Source organism: Takifugu flavidus, chromosome 7, assembly GCF_003711565.1.
Source record: "Takifugu flavidus isolate HTHZ2018 chromosome 7, ASM371156v2, whole genome shotgun sequence".
NCBI classification, from domain to species: Eukaryota; Metazoa; Chordata; class Actinopteri; order Tetraodontiformes; family Tetraodontidae; genus Takifugu; species Takifugu flavidus.
Window position 1 is genome coordinate 516,340 of NC_079526.1, and position 27,642 is coordinate 543,981.

Below are 27,642 nucleotides of genomic sequence, written 5' to 3' on the forward strand. Positions count from 1 at the left end.
GAGTTCTGTTCTCTCTCTCTGGGGCAGCTTCCATCCTTTTTCTTCATTTCCTCCACTCTGACGGACTAAATTAAAGAGGCTTTTTAACTGTCCAAAGAGAGAGCTGTGGGCCCAGCTGTCCACTTATGAAACAAGTTGTCAGCACACAAGCACATCTCTCTTTCTGACTTCCTCCCTCTCTGGCCACGCATTTGAGAAGGTCAAGTATGTGTTGCTGCTTCCTCACATATGTCAGCATTTCTGTGAATTACAGCCGTCCAGGAGCGAGCCCCTAAAGGCCAATGCATATTTCGGCACTCACACACACACACACACACACACACACACAAAACTTCATGTTGGATCAGATCCTGCTGGATCACATGTTCACCTGTCAGAGAGGAAAAAGGATTTCAAAGCAAAAGCATCCAGATCAAGTCAGTTGTTGAGAGGTTTGTCCTGATAAGGTGTCCACCTGTAAAACTGATGGATGTGCATGGTTGTAGTAGTTGCCACGCATGAGAGTTTTTATTTACTCACCATCAGGAAACCCATGATTTGTTGGTGGAACCTGGCTGAAGCTGTGGGCCACATATGTTAGCTAGCTAAAGCTAATGTTTGCTGGTGCCCTCTGAGACAATGTGTCCCAGGAGGCTTCGGGAAAACTCATCCTGTTACCAATTTTCTTTTCAATGGAAACAATTGGATGGAGATCAGCTGAACCTTCAGCTCCAGAGTAACTTCACCAAAACCGATAAAGCTGCTCTGATTGAGCTGTTGTATCAGAATTTCTTTGCTGTTTTGCAACCAAATTTGAGGAAGCATCTCGAGATGTAGCGTGGCTCAAATCAGATCACATTGAGAATTTCTTTAAAGTTTCTGGTGGAATGTTGAGATATGGGAAACATTAATGGTATTAAATGAGCTTCTTGTTTTGAAAATATGGTTCTGGAAATATGGTTTTAATCTTCTGTGGATAAGTCAGGCAGGTAATAGAAAATTCAGCACTCAACGTAAATGAGCCAAGGATGAAAGGAAGAACAGTTTGCAGACAGAAGTGGCACAAAACTGTCCAAAATGTTCTATTCTTTTTAAAGATTTGCTCATATTAGATTTAATAGGAAAACTTTTCTCCATTAGAATGGCGATAGAGAACAAAAGAGTGTTGAAGGGACATGTGAGTCAGGACTTTGCATCCTCACAGGCGCGACGTGTTGCCATGCAATGCCTGACTAGTGTCATTATTTAGCCACTGGATGTGACAACTGCTAAACTGGGAAATGGCCCCACCGTACTGGTCCACCAATGGAGGAAAAGTTTCTCCCTCTGTTCAAAACTTCAACCAGTAGTCTTTCATGGTGGTCAGACAGGGAGCTGGAGCCTAGTGCAGGAAGTCCTTTAGCCGTGACTGTGCCACATCCATGCTGCCACAGCTGCTACAAGTCACACCTAATTCCATTCTGGGGCCCACGGTGCTGCTGAGGTACAGCTGGACCGATTCTACTTGGCCAACAGGTTTAGAAGAACCACCAAATTTCTCTGTTTGCAACCAAAAACAGATGATTCACGACATTAGCCAACTTTTCTGTGAGCAAGGTGGAAAATAACCACTTTTACCCTCTGACCCTCAAATCTGTTAAAATAGCTTCAAAGTGTGTGTGTGTGTGTGTGTGTGTGTGTGTGTGTGTGTGTGTGTAAAAGGTGCACAGCTCGTACTGCTAATAGACATCTAATATCATGAGTGAAAGGTAAAAGTAGAAACTGCTTGGTGAGCAGATAGAGAATCAATAGACTATTAGAGTTCACAGCAAGGGGACATGAAGGAGGATGATGAAGGTGAGCTGCTGAAGTACAATTAGTCAAAGATGAGAACAAAGCATGATAGAACAACATCCTTTGTTCTCCTGATTTAAGTGTCTATGACATAAGGTGAGTCAAAATTAAAACCAATGTGTGTGTATATATATGTGTGTGTGTTGGGGGTGTGCGTGTGCGTGTGAGAGAGAGAGGTGATCAGACATTCAGATGATGAAGATGATGTCTTTCAGCCTGCTGTCAATGACACCACAGCAGCAATTAGTCTCACTTAGTTTGGACTTCTAATCCCAGAATAATATTTCAGGTCATAGACTCAGGCTGTGACCGGCGGAGCGTCCCCTCACCCACTGGCTGGACAGAGCTGGACAATCAATCTCTGCAGAGATCCTGATGTTCCAGCACCTTAGAAAGGAGCTGACAGCATAATTACAGTAATGTGATGGTTGAACTTAGCGTTCAATGTGTTTCATTCATAACTTGTGCAACAGGACATGATTTGAAAGCAAAGTCCGAGGGTGCAGTATGTAGTCCATGTCCTAAAGTAGAGGACAGTAATATTCACTGGGTGTCATGTGTTTCCGGCTGAGGGCCATCCCATTGATGCACTGTGGAAGAGCAGTTGATGAAAACAGACCTGGACAGTGTGCAGCACCATAGTGCAGCTCTTCGCTAGAATAGGAACGCCGCTGTGCTTGTTTAGAAATGAGGTGTTTTGGTGGAATCTTCCTCTATTGGATCAAACATTAACATGTAACATGTAATAACATCATTGTCCCTTTAAACATGCAGGAGTAGAAACCTAAAGGCACCAAAGCTCATTTCAGGAAGTTCTGATGGATCAAAAGTCGGATAAAAAGTTGTTTCCACACAGCTTGTAGATGTCAGCTCGGCAGGAAGCACTGCCAACGAGCTTTTGTTGTGGGCAGATGAAGCAAAAGCTCAAATTGAATTCTCTTTTTTCTGGGCGCAGCCTTTGACAATGTTGATGGAGTCATTTTATTGATGGTCCGGAGTCTGAGGTGGACATCAAGGACACTGCTCTGAACTGGTTTGTCTGCTCTCTTTTCAACAGACCTTTGGTGGAGCTTTTCAAACTGTCCATCTGAGCCGTATGATGAAATTAACTCAATACAGCCCCACCAAAACAGCTCCTCATTGTACCCAAGTCCTTTCTCCGGATTTTTTCAGGTCCATCATCTCAGGCTCCAGCCAGTGAAACACAGGAAGTCGGAACACACAAGCTAAATTCATGCTGTGTGGCAGACAGCAAGGAAGCTAGAGTGGAAGCTGGAGGGTAGCAGCAATAATTAGAGGAGAGTCCAGCTTCTCTGTGTGTCCAAGGTTCCCTCTAGTCACTATTAGTAGCTCCAGCACAACCACAAGGCTCTGTGACAGTCAATTAAGCCTCTTTATCTGGGATGCCTGTTTCTCTTCCTCCAACTCCTTCCCTTCCTACTCCTTATGCACTTTGCTCTCTTTTCGTCTTAGCCTTTACTTCAGGTGTCGTTCTTCCTTTTTATTCTTTTTCTTTCCCAGTCCTTTCTTTCCTGCTCCTTGAACTACAAATATGCTACATTCAGGAAAAAACCCACCAAGTCCCAAAGGCCATAGCTTGCCAGGCAAAATGGTGTTTACACGAAAATATCCTTAACAAGACAGCTTCACACAAGGAAGTGTGTGTGTGTGTGTGTGTGTGTGTGTGTGTGTGTGTGTGTGTGTGTGATGTGAGCTCTGGAGAAACAGTGTCTTCTCTAATGGCTCAGCAGTGGCTCTTTGTGAAGTCAAACTGAGGCTAAGTGTCTCGCCTTTGGTGACAATGACTTGTTGCATGGCGTGATAGACAAGAAAGGCAGAGTCCTTTTATCCCACGGACCATTCGTGTGGATGAACAGAACAGCAGAACGAGAACTAATTTTGACCTCGGCCTGGACACATGGAGTCAGTGGCCTGTCGGGATTCCTCCAACGCTGTTGGCCAAAGAGTTCCCAGGAAGACAGACAGAAGCGATGGTTCCTCTGGTACCACTCACCACCTCGGCTCAGCTTACCACCCTTCCTTTAGCTTTTAGTGGTTTTAGAAGTAGCAGAGAAAAAGAGCTGATTCCATGTCACTGAAGAAAATAAAAAGCGAAAGATGATTACATTAAATTGTTTACATTCAAATGTATTATTTATCCTTCTCTTAACCAGGTAGGTGTGCAGCACAACAGGCACAGAAACAGGAATAATGACATCAAACCATACAGTGAAATAAAGAAACAGGAGCACAAAGCAGGAGCAATGGGCTGTTCTATTCATTCCCCACAGAAGAGAGTGGAATGATGAGCTGTTCATTCATCGACAGCAAAGCAGAGCAACCAAAGGAGGTACGGGCCGTGGGTACGAGGAGACTAAGGAGGCCTACAGAAACCAGCCGCGTCTGCAGACTTGGAAGCATTCTTCAGAATGTGTTTTTAAATCACACAGCTTCATATGTGCATGCACATCGCGTCTACCTTAGTGTTCAGAGCGAGGCTATAGGCTATGTTAGCTTGTCCTCATTAGAGACCATATGCAACAACAAGCTAATGGTCCAGTTGCTTGTTTTCATCAATAGCTGCTTTACACTATTTCCCTGTTCACAGAAGAGGTTGTGGTGTTCCAGGGTAGGCGCCATTACCCTACCATCAAACATCTGTTTGAGGGGTTCAATAGCAGCGTCCCTCTGTCTGCTCCGCTACAATCCTTACAGAAGGAGATGGCTGTACTTTGTTTTCCTGCTTCCCAAATCCTTCCTCCTCCACGTCAACAGCATCTTGGTTGGACTAATGACTTTAACTCCTTCAAATCAGAGGGAAGAACAACAGAATCAGATGAGGTCGATGTGATGATGAAGAACTGTAGCAGTTCTCAAGCTCAAAGTCAGCTTCTTTATTTTACATGCAGACTTGAAGAAGTGATGAGTCATTTTAAGCAAAACTTACATCAGCCTGAGGATTTCAGCCCCTGGAAAACAGTCAGAGGAGAAGATGGAGGCTCACCAAAGCCTGCCTGGTTTCCAGTTACCAAGATTGAAGGACTCCCACATGGCAACTCAGTGCCACAGGCCCTGGTGTGTGTGTGTGCATGTCCACACACACACACACACACACACACACACACACACATACGCACTCACACGCCTCTTCTTCACAGCATGACTTATGCGGTCTTCTCTAACGAACTCCAACAAAGCTTAGTTTGGATTCCTCAGGTTCTCCCCACCTTCCAAGTTGTCTAGTCATACTGAAAATCCACCCAGTTGATCAAAACTGGCCCTTTCATGACAAAACACAGCTGAACGTCTTTAACGTTCTCTTTGGTGATCCAGACACAGACACAGTTGTTATGTAGTGAATTTACAGTTAAAAAAAATGGCCCATAAATATTTGGCAATTATTACTTAAACAAGAAAAATAAAAGATTTGTTAGACCATTTAAAATCTTTCTAAACATTTTTAAAGCTATTAGAAATAGTAAATATATAATATTAAGATAATATTAAATATCTAGTAAATCATCATATTTTTGAGAGTACATAATAAGTTACTAATGGCTATTTCCATTACTTAATGGCTTCATAAATGACAGATGTTTAAATTATATGTAGTTAATAATTGTTTTATAAACCAGCTATGAACAGTACTTGGGTGTAAATGAGCAACAGATGCTTATCAATCAATCAATCAATCAATCAATCAATCAATCAATCAATCAATCAATCAATCAATCAATCAATTGATCAATCGATCAATCAATCAATCAATCTTTATTTATATAGTGCCTTTTACAATCAAAATTGCTTCTAGGCGCTGTATAGAATCCCAGGGCCTAACCCCCAACAAGCAACAGTGGCAAGGAAAAACATCCCTTTAACAGGAAGAAACCTTGAGCAGGACCAGGCTCATGTAGGGGGACCCTCCTGCTGATGGCCGGCTGGGTAGAGAGAGGAGAGGAGAGGAGAGGAGAGGAGAGGAGAGGAGAGGAGAGGAGAGAGGAGAGGAGAGGAGAGGAGAGGAGAGGAGAGGAGAGGAGACAATTTCCCAGTGGGGTGACAGAGGCCTGTCAATAGCTTATAATAGGTTGTAAATGGTTAATAAGTGTCTATGCTAACCCTGATGTAATAAAACATCAGGTAACATGAGAGTTTAATGGGGAGCAACCAGAGCGATCTCTGATCGCAGCAGCAGAATTGCCTTTTAAAATAATCAAAAGAGGGTGAAATGAGAAGTTTGGGAAACAAAACATGATGAAAAATATTCCTATTCAATCACATATAAGAGAAATAATCATTTTATTCCAAAAATGCTGCAATAACACACAAAATGTAACCATCTGTCTTTTTGTTGTGTTCAGCGTCAGGGTCAGTTTAAGGCCACGGAGTGCACGGGTCATGTTTCCGCTCATCCAGCAGGAAACAGCAGTGGTCATAACATCTTTAGAAATACATCTAAAAAACATTTATTCACACTAAATTACGAATAAAAAACGGCAGTCTTTAAAATGGAACATGGCCAAATTGGGCAAAAACATATTTCACATATTCTTTTGAAAGATGCTCCTGTTACACCATACTATTGAGGGCGTCACCAGGCGGATCACAGAGAAAACAGAGCAAGTTAACGCTAACTAGCCTGACAACAGTGCGCAAAAACAGTACCAAATATCTCCAAATCATCTGATTTGAACAGACTGGCTCAACCAGAACCAGAACCAAAACCAGAACCAGAACCACTGACACACTAGATCACTTGTTCTGGACAGCTGCCTGCTCTCCAATTCAGTACACAGCAGTGACTGAGCGCATGTGCACAGACCAGCTTCTACTTCACACACTCTTTCTCCAACATGCCCCCCCCCCCCCCCCACACACACACACACACATACAGACATACACAAACAAGGCTTTATAACATGTTTGTTAAATGCAATAAATGGTGTAACAACAGCTTTAATCCTGGCAGCTCCAACTGTCAGCAGAAGGAAAGTTGGAGCATCAGGTTTATTAGTGACATCAATCAAACCCAGCAGTTTCCAGACAGATTGTGAATGAGTGGAACTCCTCCACAACGTGTGTCTCCTGCGCATCCACCGCTCCAAGTTCTTCAGCCCCTCCTGGAGACAGAAGGCAGGAATGTCACATCTATTACAAGTCCTGTTGTCCTCATCTCTGGGACAAAAGCAGCCACCCAATTAACCTTTCAGCTGAAGACAGCTGCGTGCACTGACACACCACATCTCAAACGAGGTTTGGTCTGAAAGCGGTCGGCTCTGTGCTTTCATTTGATTCCACTTTATCTCCTGCAACCATTTCTGCTGCAGGATTCTTAAAGAAATTGTTCTTGTCTGCTTTGATAATGCATGTCAGCCAACAGAGTATTTCCTTTCAGTGTGCAAAAGTCAGTTCATACTGGTCATCTATGTGAAAGAAAACATTTTCTTCAGGACTTATTATTGTGGAATCTCCTCAAGTAATAAATTGAGATGATTAGGAATCAATGGAAGAAGGAATACTGACCGTCAGGAAGACAGACAAGCAGTGAAGGGCTGAGTGACTGAGTGAATAAAGGATTAATTTAGGTGAACCTTCTCAGAGATGCAATTATGTAACGCTACGTATGTTTCACTATTTACAATGGCTATAGAAGCCTGGATGGAACCGTAGGGGGTCAAAATAGCCGAAGGTGCTGTTGCAAGTCTGTCAGGATACAGGAAATGAACAAGAGCTCTGAGGGGTGACAGCTGTTCAGGTCAACATGGGAGTATTTAGTGTTCAGAGAGGAGAAAGCAGACGTGTGCGGCTCAACATGCTGCCTGCTGTTTGTATCCTCTTGTCATTACTGAAACCTGCAGGTTAGCAGCCAGGATCAATTATGCTTTATCTAAACCAGCCCGTGAAATTGGCGCCTCCACGCTGGAGCCTCTGTTGTCAGCCATAAACAGCACCCAGAGCTGTTTGGACTTGCACTAACAGGAAGATCATTAAGTGAAGATTGTATTCTGCTGGCTGACTTTCAAAGAAATTGAATTATGAAAGAAAATGGGAGGAGGAAGCCTGCTGGCACTCCTGTGAGCAGCACATCAGCGGCTGAGCCTGTTTTCGCAGCTGAAGTCCAGACAAGGTTCCCTTCACTCCTCTTGCTTTTTCCGTAACGGTTAATGGGTGCACCCAATCTCCTCCTCGGCCCAGATTTCCCCAAGACATGACATCACTGCAAGATTTTAGCAGCAACTGTAACCTGTTTTCACAAAAACAAGGGTTGATTGTTATTTTTCCTCTTTTCTTGCAATCACGTCCTGTCCAGAAGCCTTAAAATGGCACATGTCTCCATCTGAGCTGTCATAGGATTTCAGCATCGGACAAAAAAGGTCTAATTTTATACATGTATAAAAATAACTTATATGCAACCAGTGCTTTTTATGGGTCAAATAAGGTCAAAGTTATAGAATTTTTTCTGAATAAAATGAGGAATGCTGAATTAGGTCTTAAATATTCAACATTAGCTAGCTTTGCCAGTTTAATGGATGAGGCGTAGGGTTTATTACAGGGTGGACATGCTGCTAGTTGGAAGTAGGAATGAAGGTCCGAGCTCAGCCTGCCATCCTGAACATCAACAATCGGGATCAGCATTCATTGAAAATCACAAGAGAAATGCAATATTATCTGACTTTATTTACTAAAAACAGTCTTTCCATCATCTGTGACATCTCTGAGACCTCGGGAAGCTCCTCTCCTCATGTTCAACAGGAAAGAGCTTTTGCAGTCACTCCTGCTGGAACACTTTATTGGGCCTGCAGCTTCCCTCCCTGGCCTGTTACACCTGGACTTTGCTCCAGTGTTGTGAGGTTTGAGACCAATGTTGTCCCACCCCCAGTGACTCGGCTTAATGGGCCACACGAGCAGAACTATGATGTCAACCAGAAACATGCCCACAAGAACCTGGAAGAATGACAATTCTATTTCTTCTTCTATTTCAATTCTATCTATTTCTGACAACAATGAAATTGGGAGTTCACATGCCATCATATGGGTTTCGGTGCAAAGGCGAGACTTCATCCAAATGCTGTTAAATTTAGACGGGTAAGGGAAGCAGCCTAATGAAAGTTCACCTTTTAAATGTTCCAGTATGAGGGAAACACATGAAAAGTAATATTTTTCAATCAGTTGTGATGATAAAAGTGCTTAGAGGTGAGACCCAAAACCAGTGTGATTCCTGGCAGACTGGAGTGAAGCATCTGAATGGTGCTGGACTGCTGGTTGGTCACATGTGGGAGCCAGCAGATGGTTTTAGCCAGGAGCAAGACAAGCTGGCCCTGCTACACAGCACAGAGCAGGAAGCACAGCCAGCTACACCACGCTACTGCAGCTTAGCATGTCCTCATGAGTCTGGCTGTGTGTGTGTGTGTGTGTGTGTGTGTGTGTGTGTGTGTGTGTGTGTATCTGCTGCCTCTTTTGCCCATGCGTCTATGATAATATAATACGATATGAGTGTCTGCTGGATATCTGCTCTGTGTGTTTACTCTTCTACACACTTTAAACAAAGTGCAGCCAGTTATGATCCAAATCAGCCACCTACTGAGGACCACAGTAAATCCCATAGTGGAAATCAGACAGCGGTGCTTATCCAACATATAACAGGTCCACCTGTAGAAGTTGGGTCCTCATACAAGATCAAGTTCAAGCTGGATTATTTCTGAGGGTTGGGACTGAAACCAGTGGCCTTGCTGTCAGTGCTGCACCTGTTGCTCAAGCAGGAGGCACCATCATAAACCACAATCATTGCCAAGGTGGATTTCAGAGTTTGGTTACAACAGCTAATAGGTCCTCCTTCCTGTGGTGCTGTAGTTGTTAGAGGTGTCTGTGAGAGCAGGGTAGACCGTGACTGACTGCCCTGCATTTAGCGCCTGTGTTTAATTGGGTCCATGTTCAAATCAAATCAAATCAATCTTTATTTATATACCGTCTTATTCAGATTCAGATTCAGATTCAGGTCCTTTATTGTCCCACACGGGGAAATTTACAGTGCCACAACAGCAAGAGCACGCAGAGAAAAATAAGATAAAATCGAATAGAATAGAATTTGGAATATACAAAGAGGATGTATATTTACAATAATCCAGATAAATGGATACTCGGCCTCTGTATACCTGTACATAGTACAGAGGGTGAATACAATATACATATCAGAATATATAATATTCAGATTGTGTTAGCGGGTGTTATGTTTATTGTGCAGTCTGACAGCAGCTGGCAGGAAAGATCTGCGATACCTCTCCTTCACACAGCGAGGGTGGAGCAGCCGCTCACTGAAGGAGCTGCCCAGTGCTGTCAGGGTGTCCTGTAGGGGGTGGGACGTGTTGTTCAACATGGATGACAGCTTAGCCATCATCCTTCCGTTTCCCACCACCTCCACCGAGTCCAGGGGACATCCCAGGACAGAGCTGGCCCTCCTCACCAGTCTGTCCATCCTCTTCCTGTCCCTGTCCGTGATGCTGCTGGACCAGCAGACAAGCCCATAGAAGATGGCTGATCCCACCACAGAGTCATAGGAAGTCCTCAGTAGTGGTCCCTGCACTCCAAAAGACCTCAGCTCCCTGAGCAGGAACAGTCTGCTATTGCCCTTCTTGACAAGGGCATCTCTGTTGTGTGTCCAGTCCAGGTTATTGTTTAGGTGAACACCCAGGTACTTGTACGACTCCACCATGTCAACATCCATTCCCAGGATGTTCACTGGTGCAGGCGGGGGGTTGTTACGCCTGCGGAAATCCACCACCAGCTCCTTGGTTTTGCCAGCGTTGATCTAGAGGTTGTTCCGCAGGCTCCAGTCCACAAAGTCCTGAATAAGTCCTCTGTACTCTGTATCGTCCCCATCAGCGATGAGGCCAACAGCAGCAGAGTCGTCAGAGAACAGAGAACAATCAAAATTGTTTCAAGGCACTTTCCAGAATCCCAGGGCCAACAGTGGCAAGGAAAAACTCCCCTTTAACAGGAAGAAACCTTGAGCAGGACCAGGCTCATGTAGGGGGACCCTCCTGCTGATGGCCGGCTGGGTAAAGAGAGAGGAGAGGAGAGGAGAGGAGAGGAGAGGAGAGGAGAGGAGAGGAGAGGAGGAGAGGAGAGGAGAGGAGAGGAGAGGAGAGGAGAGGAGAGGAGAGGAGAGGAGAGGAGATGCTGGAGCAGTCTGGGCGATGTTCTCTGTGCTGCTCCATCAGCTACACCGCACACACGTGACATGTGCGAATGAGGAGACTTCACAGACGACCTTCCAAATGCGACCCTCAGCACAACAAACAGGATGAGATATGACAGCGAGTGACGTCGCAGATGTATTCTTATTTTCTGAAGTGGCAACAACAACAAGCCAAACTGATATTAGCACGTTGTCCTCTGTCAAAATAGGAAGCAACATCTCATTCCAAAACATTCCCTGGGAATATGTTTTGATGTTAAATGCTGCTTGACAATCATTTTCACGGATTTTTTATCATTTCTGCTTTCATTTCTTCAGAGATGATGTCTGGGCTGAACTGAAGCCTTATGGGAGTTCTGCTCCCTGATGTTTGTCTGCAGACATCAGTGGGTGTCAATTTAGAAGAATCTGTTGTCTGAATGTGTATTTTTGTGTGTTTCTGCTTACTTTCCTGGAGAGGTTTGACAGCATATTCCCCAAGATGCCTCCTCCTCCTCCTCCTCCCTCCTTACCTGTCCTTCCATCCTTCATTTGTGCCTCCACATTTGGCCATTTTCTCCTTCCGCCTTTCCAGGGCTACGTTGCTGCTGTCATCCTCCTCCTCCTCCTCATCTGTCGCTCTCTCTCTCTCTCTCTCTGTGCCTCAGATTGTCTTTCTCAGCAAGCACAGACGACCCAACACTCCTCATCTTCTGAGTTTGGTTTTCTTTGACAGTTGCATGCAGGGCATCACAGCTCTGTCTTTCTCAGGCGGTGCTTGTGTGCACCCCGGCCACATGCACACATGCACATGGGACTGACGTCTCAAAGAGAATCTATTTCAGTTTTAGCATCCCAGTGGAAAAAAAGAACAAACACAAACCAAAAATGAGACTCATTAGAGTCAGCGTTATGAGCACTAACGTTATCAGCTAACCAACATGGCCAACACATTCACACATGTAGCTGTTGGAGAGGAAGAACTGTTAGGTGCTCGTTTATTAGGAGTGATGAAAATGAGAGGAGTAACCTGCTTTGTGTGGCTGTTAAAGCACTCTCGAGGCACAATCAGGTACGTTTCATCCACGGCACTCATTTGGACGGCAGCAGATTTATCTTCCTAAAACATCCGCCTGATAGTTCATTTGGTCGTGCACGTCTATTTACAGAGCTGTCAAGCACAAGATGGATAAATAAAAGATGGCTGATCCCACCACAGAGTCATAGGAAGTCCTCAGTAGTGGTCCCTGCACTCCAAAAGACCTCAGCTCCCTGAGCAGGAACAGTCTGCTATTGCCCTTCTTGACAAGGGCATCTCTGTTGTGTGTCCAGTCCAGGTTATTGTTTAGGTGAACACCCAGGTACTTGTACGACTCCACCATGTCAACATCCATTCCCAGGATGTTCACTGGTGCAGGCGGGGGGTTGTTACGCCTGCGGAAATCCACCACCAGCTCCTTGGTTTTGCCAGCGTTGATCTAGAGGTTGTTCCGCAGGCTCCAGTCCACAAAGTCCTGAATAAGTCCTCTGTACTCTGTATCGTCCCCATCAGCGATGAGGCCAACAGCAGCAGAGTCGTCAGAGAACAGAGAACAATCAAAATTGTTTCAAGGCACTTTCCAGAATCCCAGGGCCAACAGTGGCAGGAAAAACTCCCCTTTAACAGGAAGAAACCTTGAGCAGGACCAGGCTCATGTAGGGGGACCCTCCTGCTGATGGCCGGCTGGGTAAAGAGAGAGGAGAGGAGAGGAGAGGAGAGGAGAGGAGAGGAGAGGAGAGGAGAGGAGAGGAGAGGAGAGGAGAGGAGAGAGAGGAGAGGAGAGGAGAGGAGAGGAGAGGAGATGCTGGAGCAGTCTGGGCGATGTTCTCTGTGCTGCTTCATCAGCTACACCGCACACACGTGACATGTGCGAATGAGGAGACTTCACAGACGACCTTCCAAATGCGACCCTCAGCACAACAAACAGGATGAGATATGACAGCGAGTGACGTCGCAGATGTATTCTTATTTTCTGAAGTGGCAACAACAACAAGCCAAACTGATATTAGCACGTTGTCCTCTGTCAAAATAGGAAGCAACATCTCATTCCAAAACATTCCCTGGGAATATGTTTTGATGTTAAATGCTGCTTGACAATCATTTTCACGGATTTTTTATCATTTCTGCTGTCATTTCTTCAGAGATGATGTCTGGGCTGAACTGAAGCCTTATGGGAGTTCTGCTCCCTGATGTTTGTCTGCAGACATCAGTGGGTGTCAATTTAGAAGAATCTGTTGTCTGAATGTGTATTTTTGTGTGTTTCTGCTTACTTTCCTGGAGAGGTTTGACAGCATATTCCCCAAGATGCCTCCTCCTCCTCCTCCTCCCTCCTTACCTGTCCTTCCATCCTTCATTTGTGCCTCCACATTTGGCCATTTTCTCCTTCCGCCTTTCCAGGGCTACGTTGCTGCTGTCATCCTCCTCCTCCTCCTCATCTGTCGCTCTCTCTCTCTCTCTCTCTGTGCCTCAGATTGTCTTTCTCAGCAAGCACAGACGACCCAACACTCCTCATCTTCTGAGTTTGGTTTTCTTTGACAGTTGCATGCAGGGCATCACAGCTCTGTCTTTCTCAGGCGGTGCTTGTGTGCACCCCGGCCACATGCACACATGCACATGGGACTGACGTCTCAAAGAGAATCTATTTCAGTTTTAGCATCCCAGTGGAAAAAAAGAACAAACACAAACCAAAAATGAGACTCATTAGAGTCAGCGTTATGAGCACTAACGTTATCAGCTAACCAACATGGCCAACACATTCACACATGTAGCTGTTGGAGAGGAAGAACTGTTAGGTGCTCGTTTATTAGGAGTGATGAAAATGAGAGGAGTAACCTGCTTTGTGTGGCTGTTAAAGCACTCTCGAGGCACAATCAGGTACGTTTCATCCACGGCACTCATTTGGACGGCAGCAGATTTATCTTCCTAAAACATCCGCCTGATAGTTCATTTGGTCGTGCACGTCTATTTACAGAGCTGTCAAGCACAAGATGGATAAATAAAAGATGGCTTTGTTGACAGGCCACAATGAGACAGGCCAAGCCAAATTGCTATGGAAACATGGAGCTGGGTCTGCCATTTTGGTGGCAGCAGATGCTGGATGAGCTCATCACCATTTAAGAAAGAAGCTGCTGTTGGTTGTTGCTATGTGAGAGCTGACACCTCCATTTACTGATGATCTGTACATTCACATACATTCTCATCTTGTTTCTTATTTCACAAGTGTGTTTGTCTGTGTCTGGATGTGTATGTTGGTGTTGGTGTTGGTGTGCGGGTGCGGGTGCTGGATGGTCCTCACAGACTGAACATCAGGGTCTGATATATGAAGAAGTCTCTTTGATGTCAGTCATCGAAACATCTTGTGCTGATCAAAGGGTCTGGTTTTGAGTGCACATACTCTCCATGGACATCTGTAATTGTCGTCTAGTGTTCGGGTTTTTGGTGGACACGGGTGCTATCGCCAACAGAGGTCTCAGAAGAATCAAGATGAATCAGCGCAGTTGTTTCATCCAGGAAGGCATTTCAACAAAGCCACTTTGACTTGTTGTGATTTAGCGCTTGTGCTTCTTCTTGCGTTCATGAGGCAGATATGTTTGTCCTCCCAGCTACTATTGATACATCACAACTTAAACAACTATTCTTTCTGTCTTTTATTCTTCCATGAACAATTTTGAAGATATTTCTCTGTTCTTGTGAGGATGAGGAAGACCTTCTTCCCACTACCAAATGTTGTTCTTCAGCATTTGAAGCCACCCGTGCTCATTCTCCTTGAAGGCCGACTCCCTTGTGACTCTCACCTTCTGCCTACACCCCTGTGTGTCCAGGTCCCAGATAGCATCGTGGCTCTGCCATGTGTGGTGCTGGAACTGCTGAATGTGAGAGACCCTCAAACACCCGTTGTGTATTAACGCAGCTGCATCAGTACACATTGTTCTTGTAGAGAAGCAAGCATATGAATTGATACAGGTCCTGTTTTAACAGTGACCACTGTTATTTAAGTGAAGTCAGGTCACAAGTGGCGACCTAAGATAGTTTCCTTAAAAGGAACTCTTCATTAACCCAGCAGAGAGGGTTGACTCACTGATTTTAATGGAAACATTTATTTACCAATTAAATGTGTAACTATCGCTCCACCAGTGACGTACAGGTATGACACGCAGCTCTGGCACATTTGAAATGATGGCACACGTTAATAAATGAAAGGCTGCTCGGCAGCCCACAGTGCGCCATGGGTAGTGGCTGAGAGCAGGAAGTTTAATTGAAAAATGATCAAGCATTTGTGTTTGGCTGTGCTTTCATGTTGTGCACGGGCACATTCAATCACCTTCCCATGGATGATTCTGTGTGTGTGTGTGTGTGTGTGTGTGTGTGTGTGCGCAGTAGGTGAAATACTGAAGTAAATTCCAAGGAGCTCGGTAGCGTGATGAGGAGGAATACATCGATAAGCAGATATGTGCAGCACTGTCAGACGAGCGCACAGAGGGGAGAGAGGTGGGGTGGGGGGTAGACTCAGGTGCACGGAGAAGACAATGGAGGACAACTTTCACTTATTTGTGTCCTTTTTTTCAACACGTCCAACACAAGAAGGTGACTGGGACAACGAGGTGCTGAATACAGAGGAAAAGGCTTCTGAAGTGCATGTGTGACTCTGGAGATTGAGTGTGCACATGAGGTGGGGAGGGCCGCCCCAGAGGTGCAGGTGAATCCACCAGATTCTCCACACAGTTGTGTCAAATCACCAGTTGGTTACTGGTTGTGACTTCTTGACAGAAGCTGAATCAGCGTCGCTCCTGTTGTCAGCTGGGCAAAGATGGCAGAGTGACTCTGAGGGCTTCCACCAGCACTAAGCAATTCAGATATAAAGACATAAACATCTGCATTTCAATTCAGAGCCACGGCGTTGGAGTGGCCCGCTGAGAGACCACCCTTGATGGAAATGCATGATGATCGCTGGTGTTGAGTCAGAGTCTGACTCATGACTTTAATCCACCACATCATCATTCTTTATTCACACTCCACTCACAAGTAACCATGACAATAATATGGACAGGTGAGGCTAATCACCTGTTTAACACCTGTCACCAGGGGTCTTCTTTGGCTATTTGTTGAAACAAAAGCTACAAAAGGCTGCAGTCATGTGGTCCACCTGTGTCACTTCCTGTCTGTTTGGAAAACTGATGGTTCAGGGTTGTTTTTGGTGTTCCGCCTGTGTCGTCCTCCCTCCTGCTTTAACACCTTCTATGGTGTCAAAGTGGGCCAAGCGCCTTCTTCTCTTTGTGTGGCTCCATCTTTATTTTATTGCAGCTTTGATTGTAGCCGTCTTTGACCTCACTTCCTGTGACGGCTTTCCTTTCTATGACTGCCACTTTTTCATCCCCCATCCTTCCCTTTCTCACCTTGTCATATACTCCCACACTCTTCTTCCTGTCGGCTTCTATCACTCTGTGTTTCCCAGCTCTCCGGGGCTGCAGCCTGCCTCTATGCTAATAATATTTCTGTGCTGAGAAAGGAAAGCTGCTTAAGCATTCACACACGAGCAGCTGCTATGACGCACACACACGCCTTCAAGAGCACTTCTCAGGTCAGATGATTTCAACTGGAATCATGGTGTCTTGTTTCATAGTTAAAATCACAACAACTTGGACAGCAGTGATTTCACAGCATTGCCAGGAATCAAACCTCATTAACCCTGAGACCTGAGAGTCAGGAGGAGCTGTGCTGCAGCCCACTAGAAACCAGAGAGGAGGGAAGGTTTTAGACTTAGATGTTTAACCACTTCAGTGACACTTGGAAAATCTCCCAGCTGCCAAGTGGTGCGATGGTGTGTGTCAACGTCAGTTCCTTCATATGTGTGTTCACATGTTGACTCGGAATCTATGAGCAGAGATGTGCCTTATATTCATCTGCACACATCTATGTTTGAGCACCTGGATATACTGCATGCGTGATGCGTGCGTGCGTGTGTATACACTTCCCTAGTGATCGACGTTAGCTCAGCCTAACATGCAAATGTGCAACAGCTGCACATGTTTGTGCACAGCAAATCAAATCAAATCAATCTTTATTTATATAGTGTCTTATACAGTCAAAATTGTTCAAGGCGCTTTCCAGAATCCCAGGACCTATGCTTGATGAGGAGGAGGAGGAAAGGAGAGGAGAGGAAACCATGACCCAGTGGGGTGACAGAAGCCTGTCAGGTGACCATGTTTCCAGACCCCAGGAGCCTTGGCCTATAACAGCATAGCTAAGATGTGACCTAACGATTAGACGACCCGCTAAGTATGATAATTTGTCAGTCTATAATAGTAACTGAAACTAGAGAATTAGTAACAATAAGCTTTTTCAAAGAGGTAGGTTTTAAGTCTGATCTAAAAGTAGCGATGGAGTCAGCCTCCCGTACCTCGACAGGGAGCTAGTTCCATAGCAGGGGGGCATGGTAGCTAAATGCTCGGGCCCCCATTCTACTCCTAGAAACTCTGGGAACCACAAATAGACCAGCATTCTGAGAGCGGAGCGGTCTATTGGGCTGGTAAGGTATCACTAGCTGCTCCAGGTAGGATGGAGCGAGGCCTCTGAGGACCTTGTAGGTCAAAAGAAGGGTTTTAAAAATCATTCTAAATTTAACAGGTAGCCAATGAAGCGACGCCATTACAGGAGTTATGTGATCTCTTTTGTCAATACCTGTCAGAACTCAGGCTGCAGCATTTTGGATCAACTGGAGGCTTCTTAAAGAGTTGTTTGGACACCTTGATAATAAAGAATTACAATAGTCCAGCCTAGAAGTAACAAAAGCATGAATTAACTTTTCAGCATCATGCCGCGTCAGTAGCTTCCTATCTTTGTGATGTTCCTCAGGTGAAAAAAGGCACTTCTAGAGATTAATTTAATGTGTTGAAGGAGAGATTTTGATCAAAAGTTACTCCTAGATTCCTCACAGAGAGACTAGATGCTAAGGAGAGACCATCTAGAGTGATCATGTGATCTAATCTATCCCATCTAGAGGTTCAGGACCAAACACCATGACCTCAGTTTTTTTCTGGGTTAAGGAGGAGGAAATTTGAAGACATCCAGGACTTTATGTCTTTAAGACAGGTCTGGAGCATTACTAACTTCTCTGTCTCCTCTGGTTTCATGGATAAATAAAGCTCAGTGTCATCAGCATAATGAAAATGTATCCCATGCTGCCGAATAATGTTCCCTAAGGGAAGCATGTACAAGGTGAAGAGGATTGGTCCAAGTACAGAACCTTGAGGAACTCCATGGCTAACCCCACTGTATGAGGGAACACCATGGACATGAGCAAACTGGTATCTATCAGATAAACATGATCTAAACCAGTCTAGTGCTGTCCCTTTAATGCCAATCACATGTTCCAGTCTATGTAACAGGATGCTGTGATCAACTGTATCAAAAGCAGCACTGAGATCCAGCAGAACCAGCATAGAGATCAGTCCATGATCTGAAGCTATGAGAAGATCATTAATAACTTTAAGAAGTGTTGTTTCTGTGATTTGATGAGCTCTAAAGCCTGACTGAAACATCTCAAACAGGCTGTTTCTCTGCAGGTGCTCCAGTAACTGAGTCACCACAACCTTTAGAATTTTAGAGATAAAAGGAAGGTTGGATATCGGCTGATAGTTTGCTAACACATCAGGATCCAGTGATGGTGTTTTAAGCAATGGCTTAATCACTGCCACCTTGTAGGACCGGGGTACATGTGTGCTGACAAGCTACCTTCAGAGGGACCAGAAAGTTTACCATCTTTGATCAGGTCAAGACGGTAACGCTCTAAACTCTGTTGCTCCTGCTTCAATTTAGCCTCATGTAACTGAACCTTCAGCTTTAGCTTCTCAAGTTCAAAAGCGTACTCCTTAGCCCGTGCCTCCTTCTCCACTGCCTGCTGATGCTGTAATACTAGCAGTTCCTTCTGCTGCTGCTCAAAAGTTAAAGCTCCAAACCCCTCAACCTGAGAAACCCGTTTATGAGGTTCCAGAGACCTACCCACTACTGGAGGCATGATGTCAAAGCTCAACTCCTCTACTTGAGCCAAAACCTTCTGCTGCACCAGGTTTGCCTTTAAAGTAGACAATATGGTGTCTTTACGTGATGGCCTAGGGCACTCCACATCAAAATGCTCTGCAACTTTTAACAGTTCTTTCTTGAGAGTCTTTAATAACTCCCAATTTGGATTCCGCAAGAACTCATCTACTGTAGTCATGTCCACAACACTAATGCTAGTACACTGAATTTCTCAAACCATACAAACTTACCAAACCAAAATCCAAGTCTAGCACGCTAACCAACAACAGTTGTGCCCGGCGTAAAGGCAATTAAGCACCTTCAAAAACCAGCACAACAAGCTAGTCAACCTGGTGTGCACACAGCAGTCACATGTGGAGCAACTTTCCCCTAGCTACCTACCTAACCAGGGAGCTAACTAGCTAACTCAACCCCTAGACTTCATGCAAAAGTGGTGGCGGGAAGATTAAACACAAAGCCCAGTGACTCGGTTAAGCGACCAGCACGCTGGCAGCCCACCTTAACAGCCCTGGAAGTGTCCCCGAGACAAATGCTCTAACCACACTAGTGCATCAAAATAACAAACTAAAACAACAAACAGGTCTAGTCACACAGACCACCTTAGACCTACTGGGAAAGGAATCTCCAACACCTAGTGCCTGCCCTGAAGCACACCAGGCCAAAAACTCCTAAAACCATAAGTGGACAAAGCACTAAAGCTCTCTAACTGGGTAACCCAACCATCAACCACTGTATGCTAAACTCCCTCCAACAGTTATGTTTAACCTGGAAAATATCAACTGACAAAAAAACCCTAACAACCATTTCTTCAAGATTTTCAAAATCCCGGACGAGCTCCCATTTGTTACAACTTGGCTCAAAGTTATAACAAAAAAGAGGGAATCAGCACACAGAAAGATCAAATCATCTAAATAGTTTATTGAGAAACCCAAACCAAAATGATGAGACAGCCATGCAGTATGGTGGCAGCAGCCCAGCCAGAGAGAGAGACAAAGGAGAACCGCCCCTTTTATGACCTCTGGCTCCTCCCAGCTCGCAGGTGAAACCAGTCTCACTGACGACCCACCCAGTCCCTGGGTAAACAAAACAAAACACATGGGCGGGCCGTCACACCTGTCACTAAAGAACCATTGATCTGGTCCAGGATAGAGCTGCCTATCAATGGTAAAACATCCTTCAACAGGTGTGTTGGGATGGGATCTAAAAGACACGTGGTGGACTTGGATTTCTGAATTAGCGAAGACGCCTCAGAAAAATATATAGGGCTGAAGGAGTTTAAGAGCTCATTGGAAAACCTGTATGTTCCCACAGTCAGCACATCTGGTGATGGCCCAGTTGTTGGGATGGTCTGGTTAGCTTTCTCTCTGATAGCTAGAACTTTATCAGTGAAGAAGCTCATGAAGTCTTCACCACTAAGGGAAGAAGGGATACGTGGATCTAAAACACCGTAACTCTTAGTTAATTTGGCCATGGTGCTGAAAAGAAACCTGGGGTTGCTCTTATTTTCCTCAATTAAAGAAGTTTGCGAAGGGCCTTTTTGTAAATTACTAGACAGTCTTTCCAGGCTACATGATAGCTATCTATTTTACAAAAATGCCACTTCCTTTCTCATCTGTGCGCTTTCTGCTTGAGTGTCCTGATATGTGAATTATACCAGGGGGCACACCTCCTCTGATTTACTATTTTCTTTTTCAGGGGGGCAACAGAATCAAGCGTGATTTTCAGTGAGGTTGCTGCACCTTCAGCAACAGAGTCAACCTCAGCAGGGCTAAGATTATAATGATTTATCCCTGGGGAAAAACACAGTGGTCCTGGGATTAGCACAGGGATCACTTCCTTAAACTTAGCTACAGCATTATCTGAAAGACATCTGCTATAGTAAGACTTTGTTCTGAGCATAGAAGAATCCTTAATCATAAATGTGAAAGTGATCAAAGAATGGTCTGACAGGACTGGGTTCTGAGGGAACACTGACACATGTTCTACCTCAACACCATAAGTCAGAACTAGATCTAGGGTGTGGTTGAAGTTATGAGTTGGTTGGTTTATCTGCTGGAGGAAGCCAACTGACTCAAGTAATGAAATGAAGCCATTTCTAAAGCTGTCATTTACAACGTCTACATGGATATTAAAGTCTCCAATGATAATGACTTTGGCCGTTCTAAGGACCAAGTCAGATAAGAAATCAGAGAACTCAGACAGGGACTCTGAATGTGGCCCAGCAGGGGGCCGATAACCTACAAACAGAAGTGGCTTTTCTGCCTTCCAGTTCAGATGGGTGATGCCAAGAGTCAGGCTTTCAAATGAACTGGAGCCATGTTTTGGTCTAAGATTAATTAATAACTTGGAGTGATAGATTGCTGCGTGTGTGGTGGGGGGGGGGGGGGGGGGGGGGGGGGGGGTGGGGGGGGGGTGGTGGTGTGGGTGGTTGGGTAGGTGTGTGTTCTTCTGGGTTTTGGCTGCGTGTTGTGTGTTGCATTAGTGTTTTGATTCTACTAGGTTTTGTGAGGCCATAGTGGTCCGGCGGCATGATGACGCAATGTAGCACTGGGCGTCATTTCTCATCAGAGGTGTTTGCTACATAATGGTGAAACATTAGTTGATATCTATCAGGAAAAGTGAGGCCCCAAACATACGCTCAGCATTGCAATGTTACAACATTTACACTGATGTAAGCAGTATGGTAGTGACTGTTATGCTATGCTAACAAGCACCAGTTCAATCAATTACCAAGATCAGAGATGCCCTCTTCAGAAAAAAATGGAGTGTTTGTACAAATTTCATGATGAGGGTTGTTTACTGTTTCACTACTCCTATAAGAGCTGGTAGAAAACCTATAGTGCCATTATTGTGAAAGGATTTTAACAAAGGAGCTGATCACCTCAGTTCAAAGGTGAGAAGAAGGGTAAGAGCAAACGAGTGATCAACCCGACACCTTGCTTATCCATTTGTTTGTCTCCTTCACTTCTGGTGCTTTAGTTGATCCACTGTTATTTCCAGTGCTGTCCAGAGTCCCAGGGATAGACAGTAAAACCGAGAAGCGTGTGAGGATTATGGGATACAGACCATGACTGGAAACAAGATGTGTCCAGAAAGAAATATTAAAAAGAGAAATCCCATCTTTCTCTTGGGTTGGTGCTCCGTCTCTGGCTGCTCAGAGATAGCAGGGATGAAAGCTGCTCCTGGATCAGTGTTCACACTGATAGGGGCATTGAGAGGAGCTTGGAGGCCAAGAGGCTGTATCAGCTTCTGAGTGATCATAGATGGAACCTGGAAGTGGCCACGTGTGATCTGTCCTCAGGCAGGACGGCGGGGCGTGGCGGCCCTGGTGGGAGCCCAGGCACCGATAAGCTCAGCACATATGGACTTTTAAAGGCTTGGACACGCTGCAGCACTCACAGCAACGACTCACTTTGTTTTCCTATTTCTAATCAGCTTAGCTTTCTATTCAGGCGTCTTTAACTCGCTAGATTGTTGCTAATTTGCTTAGCTCACAAAGTGAACGCCAGAGAGCCCCGTGAATGTGGTATCTAAGGAGAACCGAGAGCACCTACGTTGTTTACTCCTGTCTGTGTGTCAGAAACCTGGATCATCCTGGACGTTAGCAGCATGTTCTGGTCGCTAGTGTGAGTCTGAAGTGCTGGATTCCTACATGGCTCATTTTAACGTGTGTACGAGTATAGGTTTTATGTTATACCTAGCGATTTATACATCAAGCATTCTTCTACACATGTCTCAATGATGGCTGCATGTTGACACCATCTCAGCATTAGAGCTGCGCTGCCACTCTGTGTGTGTGTGTTGGTTTTAAACACTAAAGCACCAATTTGAATCTAATTTAAATCTGTCTTAAAGTAAACTGAAGCATGTTTTGTGTGTCTGTGTGTGTGTATGTGTGTGTTAGCATACCACTGTTCATCAGTCTTCCTGCCTGACTTTTGGCTATTGCCAGCCAGTCAGTTAAATTGAATCAATTAAATCTCTCTTGTAAATGGCTCCAATTTCTTCCGCCAGATTAGACACTGATCAACAAGTACACAAATAAATAACCAGGCTAGTGAAAAGGAAAAAGGATGAAAGCAACTGCATTCAAAGTGAATTAGCAACTGTAGCAGGAGAAAGAAAATGAATAGTTTTGAATCAAGTCAAAGTAACGGAAACTAAGTGAAGGTAAATACCAAGGAAAGGTAAATACTTATAATACATCATAAAGTACATCTTGAATCTTGAGTTTAAAAATGGTTTCAACATTAAAATTATACTTTTATTTTTAGATACATATTTTCGTGCACTTTGATTCATAGACATTATACTGTATATTGCTAGTTAAATCTTCCTACAGTATATAATATATGGGTAGGTTGTAAGGCAAACAGGCAGACAGGAACCTGGGGCAGGTAATGGAATCAATCAATCAACCAATTAATCAATCAAGGAAGCAATCAATCAATCAATCAATCAATTTTTATTTATACTGCATCTGTTATAATCAGAATTGTTTCTAGGCACTTTACAGAATCCCAGGGCCTGACCCCCAACAAGCAACAGTGGCAAGAAAAAAATGCCCTTTAACAGGAAGAAACCTTGAGCAGGACCAGGCTCATATAGGGGGACCCTCCTGCTGATGGCCGGCTGGGTAGAAAGAGAGGAGAGGGGGGAGGACAGGTAGAGGATAGAATAGGTAGGAGAGGAGAGGAGAGGAGAGGAGAGGAGAGGAGAGGAGGAGAGGAGAGGAGAGGAGAGGAGAGGAGAGGAGAGGAGAGAGAGGAGAGGAGAGAGAGGAGAGGAGAGGAGAGAGAGGAGAGGAGAGGAGAGGAGAGGAGAGGAGAGGAGAGGAGACAGGTGTCATAGTCATAACAACAGTAATAATAGCAAGGTGTTACCACTAATGGTTGTTTGATAGAAAAAAAACACATTTTGCTTTGCTGACTTCATTTGATAAAAGTGTGTGTGTGTGTGCCTTTCTGTTTACCACCACTGATGAATCCCTCTATCCCAGCATCTCCTCTTCATTCAGCAGTGCTGGAGCCTCTCTTAATCTAATGTTCTCCACTGTAGAACATCCTGCTTCTTCATTCTGATGATTTTTCCATAGAAAAACTGTTCTTTTTGCTTTTTCAGAGAACTGTTTTGTCTTTCTCTGGTTTCATTCTTAAAACCCTCCACTGATGGGCCTCTCCATCTCTCTGCAGGGTTTCTCAGTACAGGAGACCAGGCTGCCAAAGGGAATTATGGGCTGCTGGATCAGATCCAAGCTCTGCGCTGGACCAGTGAAAATATTGCATCCTTCGGTGGAGACCCGCTGCGTATCACCGTGTTTGGTTCCGGTGCTGGAGCTTCTTGTGTCAACCTGCTGACACTGTCACATTATTCTGAGGGAAACCGCTGGAGCAACTCCACCAAAGGTACAACCCTAACCCTTACTTCTCTGAGAATGGTACTGATCACCAGACTCTGGATGAGCCCAGGAAGTCATGTATCCTTTTCTCCCTCAGGAACCATACAGCATGTAAAGCTCATAAAATTTAATGAACAGTTTGTAAATTGGATCAAATTGTTGACAGGCTGTTTGTTGTCACTTCCTTAAAGCAGGAACTTTTTATCATGCTGACATTCACTTCTTACCCACAGTGAAGACCCATTTATCCATTTCCAGCAACAAAATATTCATCATTTGGTATTCAGTCTGGTGACCAGTTTATTACCTGAGCACCAGTTGTCCAAACTTTTCCTAAACAAACCAGAATAAAACACAGAAAACGAGGCCTTAAAACCTAAAAATGAGTTCTGAGTTGTGCAAATACGGACGAGTTTGTGGGGTGAGTCCCAGAGGGAGGAGGCAGCAGCAGAGAAGACTTTGTCCCCCCAGGTTTGGTGCCTGGTCTGTGTAGGTGGCGAGAGGCCGCGTCCCTGGCAGGGGGTGTGGTGGTCAGAGGGGGCCTGGCTATTTGCGGTTTTATGGAGGATTTTGAACTGTATGGTGGCTGTTTAGACATGACAGGGAATGAAGATCAGGGCCCCCACAGGGATCCAAGAAACCGAAGCCTCAGGAGGATGTTGGGGAGGCGGTGGGACTGAGCTCTGAAGCACAGAACAGCACAGTGATGGGGGGCCAGGGTGGCTTTTGGAGGACAGGGGTGATGCGGTCTCAAGAGCCGCTGTAAGTGTATTAAAGTTTACTAAGGAGTTTTGATTGTCGGCCACCGGTGATGCTAATGCAATAGTCTAGTCTGGTTAAAATCCAGTCTGGGGGTTCTGCTGGAGGTATCTGTTGGTGAGCTAGGAGGGGGCCTGAAAAGTGCTGTGCCAGTGATGTGGAGTGAGGATTCGAGTCTGGAGAGCACGATGGAGTGGATGATGGTGTCAAAGGTGTCTGCAAGGTCAAGCAGGATGAAGATGGTGAGGTGTCCAGAGTCTGTGGAGAGGGACTGTTAGCAGAGCTGTTTCAGTGCTGCGCTTTGAACAAAACCAGATAGAAAGAATTCCAGCAGGTTATTGGAGGTGAGGTGGGTTCTGAGTTGTGAGGCAGCAGCACGGTGCAGGATTTTTTCCAGAAAGGGAAGATTAGAGATGGCGTGGAAGTTATTTGGGTTGTCAGGGCCGGGAGCAGAACTTTTGATGATGGGTGTGTTGCTAGACAGTTTTAGGGTTTGAAGGACAAAACCAGAGCTGAGGGAGGCATTGTGATATCAAGTTTAGATGCTATTGGATCCAAATTGCATGTGGAGGTTTTTATTCTGGTCCCGAACTGTGCTGGGAATGCTGAAGAGAAGTAGGTCAGGTGCAGAATGGAGGTGTTGAGGTTTCTGTAGATGAGAGATTTTGTTTGGAACAATGATAGGAAGCATTAGTACTTTTCACTGGTGAATGAGGAGGTGTTGTTAAGTTTGAGGAAGGACTTCATGCTGGAGACCTGAGTCGTGGAGTTACTGGAGCAGAGGATGAAGGTAGGAGTGGTCTGGTGGGTGAACCAAGCAGCGCTGAATGCTTCTTTGTATTATTGCAGGGGTGAACCAGGGGAAGAGTGAGTGAAAGAGATGTTTTTTGCTTTGGTGGAGACAAGCTGACCCAAGCAGGAGGAAAGCATTGTCTTCTTAGCAGCTTCTAGCACCGATTAGCAGGTCAGTGGGGCCATCAGACAGGAAAGGGGGCCTAGAGAGATGAGGGTAAATTGGAGTTAAGGTTTCTCAAAATTCAGCCAGACAATTCTGGATTAAACCAAATCATTTACTGCACACAATGCTTGGTAAAATCAGCAGAGCATCACTTTAGCAAGATAGAAAGAGGGTTAGCATCAGGCTCGGTCTGGTGTCTTCACCACTGATAACTGTCTGTTTAGACATGACAAGGAATGACGATCAGGGCCCCCACAGGGATCCAAGAAACAGAGTCCTCAGGAGGATGTTGGGGAGGCGGTGGGACTGAGCTCTGAAGCACAGAGCAGTAGAGTAACAGAGCGCACAATAGACAGAGTAGCACAATAGCACAGAGCAGAACAAGAGCACAGAGCAGCACAATAACACAGAGCAGCACAATAGCAGAGAGCAGCACAATAGCACTGAGCAGTACAATAACACAGAGCAGCACAATAGCACAGAGCAGCACAGTAACAGAGCAGCACAATAGCACAGAGCAGCACAGTAACAGAGCAGCACAATAGCACAGAGCAGCAATCAGAAGTGACCAGGTAAATGGGAGGGGCTTAAATACCTGTCTGCATCAGCAGACAGGGCCATGTGAAAGGTGGAATCACACAATTTCAGTTTTCTGGCTGAACAAGCTACTCAGGCTTCACATCAATTATGGTCTGGTTGTGGTTCGTGGTGGGTCCAGGGATATCTGTGTCCTCAGAGATAGCCAGGTGCTCAGACATATGCGGATCGCAGGTGGATAGCTGTCGAATTGTGAGCCTGGTGGAGCAGAACAGGTTCAGAATGGGACCACAGCTGTGTACTGGATGAAGTTGAGACACTGTAGCAGATCCAAAAATTCTGAGGCCGGTTTGTTGTTCGTCCTTTCAATATGTAGATTAAAATTCCTCCAGGAGGAGAAGAGATACCAGATAGCTGGGTCAAAAGTCAGAAGATCACAGAGGAAGGAAGGATGTGGCTGAGGGGCAATAAATGATGGCTGAGACCAGCAGAGATGGATCAGAGGGTTTTGTAGCTGAGATGTTCAAATGAGGCAACATGAGGGATGGCAATGGTGGGTGTCACCTCCCCAGCCCACAGTACAGGGTTTGTCTATATAGGTGTGTCCTGTAGGAGGGGACTTGATTCAATGATGAGTAATCCAGCAGCTTCAGTGAGACAGAATCCAGGTAATCGTCCATTATAACATCATTGAGAATGAGGCTTTTGTTGTTGGTGGAGCAGGTGTTGAATAGGGCCCCTTTCAATGGATGTTGCTTTGTGAGTCCAGGTCCAGGGGATCTTTGGGAGGAGTGAGTGGGGGGAGACAGGTAATGCGTGTTCATGTGCAGAAGGGTGCACTTCATGTTGCAGATTAGCTGCAAGCATGTGGCCAACTGCCTGTTTGGTGGAGGCTTTGAGAAGGGGGAGGGGGAGTTTCAGAAGGAAAC

At 45.2% G+C, this 27,642-nt stretch overlaps 1 protein-coding gene and 1 long non-coding RNA gene across 6 annotated transcripts in view; one reads left to right on the forward strand and one right to left on the reverse strand.

Moving 5' to 3' along the window:
• LOC130528269 (uncharacterized) overlaps positions 1–27,642 on the reverse strand; it is a 221,107-nt gene that overhangs the window by 150,173 nt on the left and 43,292 nt on the right. The window lies entirely within an intron of this gene.
• Positions 1–27,642, forward strand: part of nlgn1 (neuroligin 1) — a 158,225-nt gene that overhangs the window by 119,124 nt on the left and 11,459 nt on the right. For all 5 annotated transcript variants that reach the window (XM_057037394.1, XM_057037396.1, XM_057037395.1 and 2 more), the window contains one exon: positions 24,254–24,466. In XM_057037394.1, the coding sequence (XP_056893374.1) occupies positions 24,254–24,466 (213 nt within the window). The remainder of the gene's footprint in view (positions 1–24,253; positions 24,467–27,642) is intronic.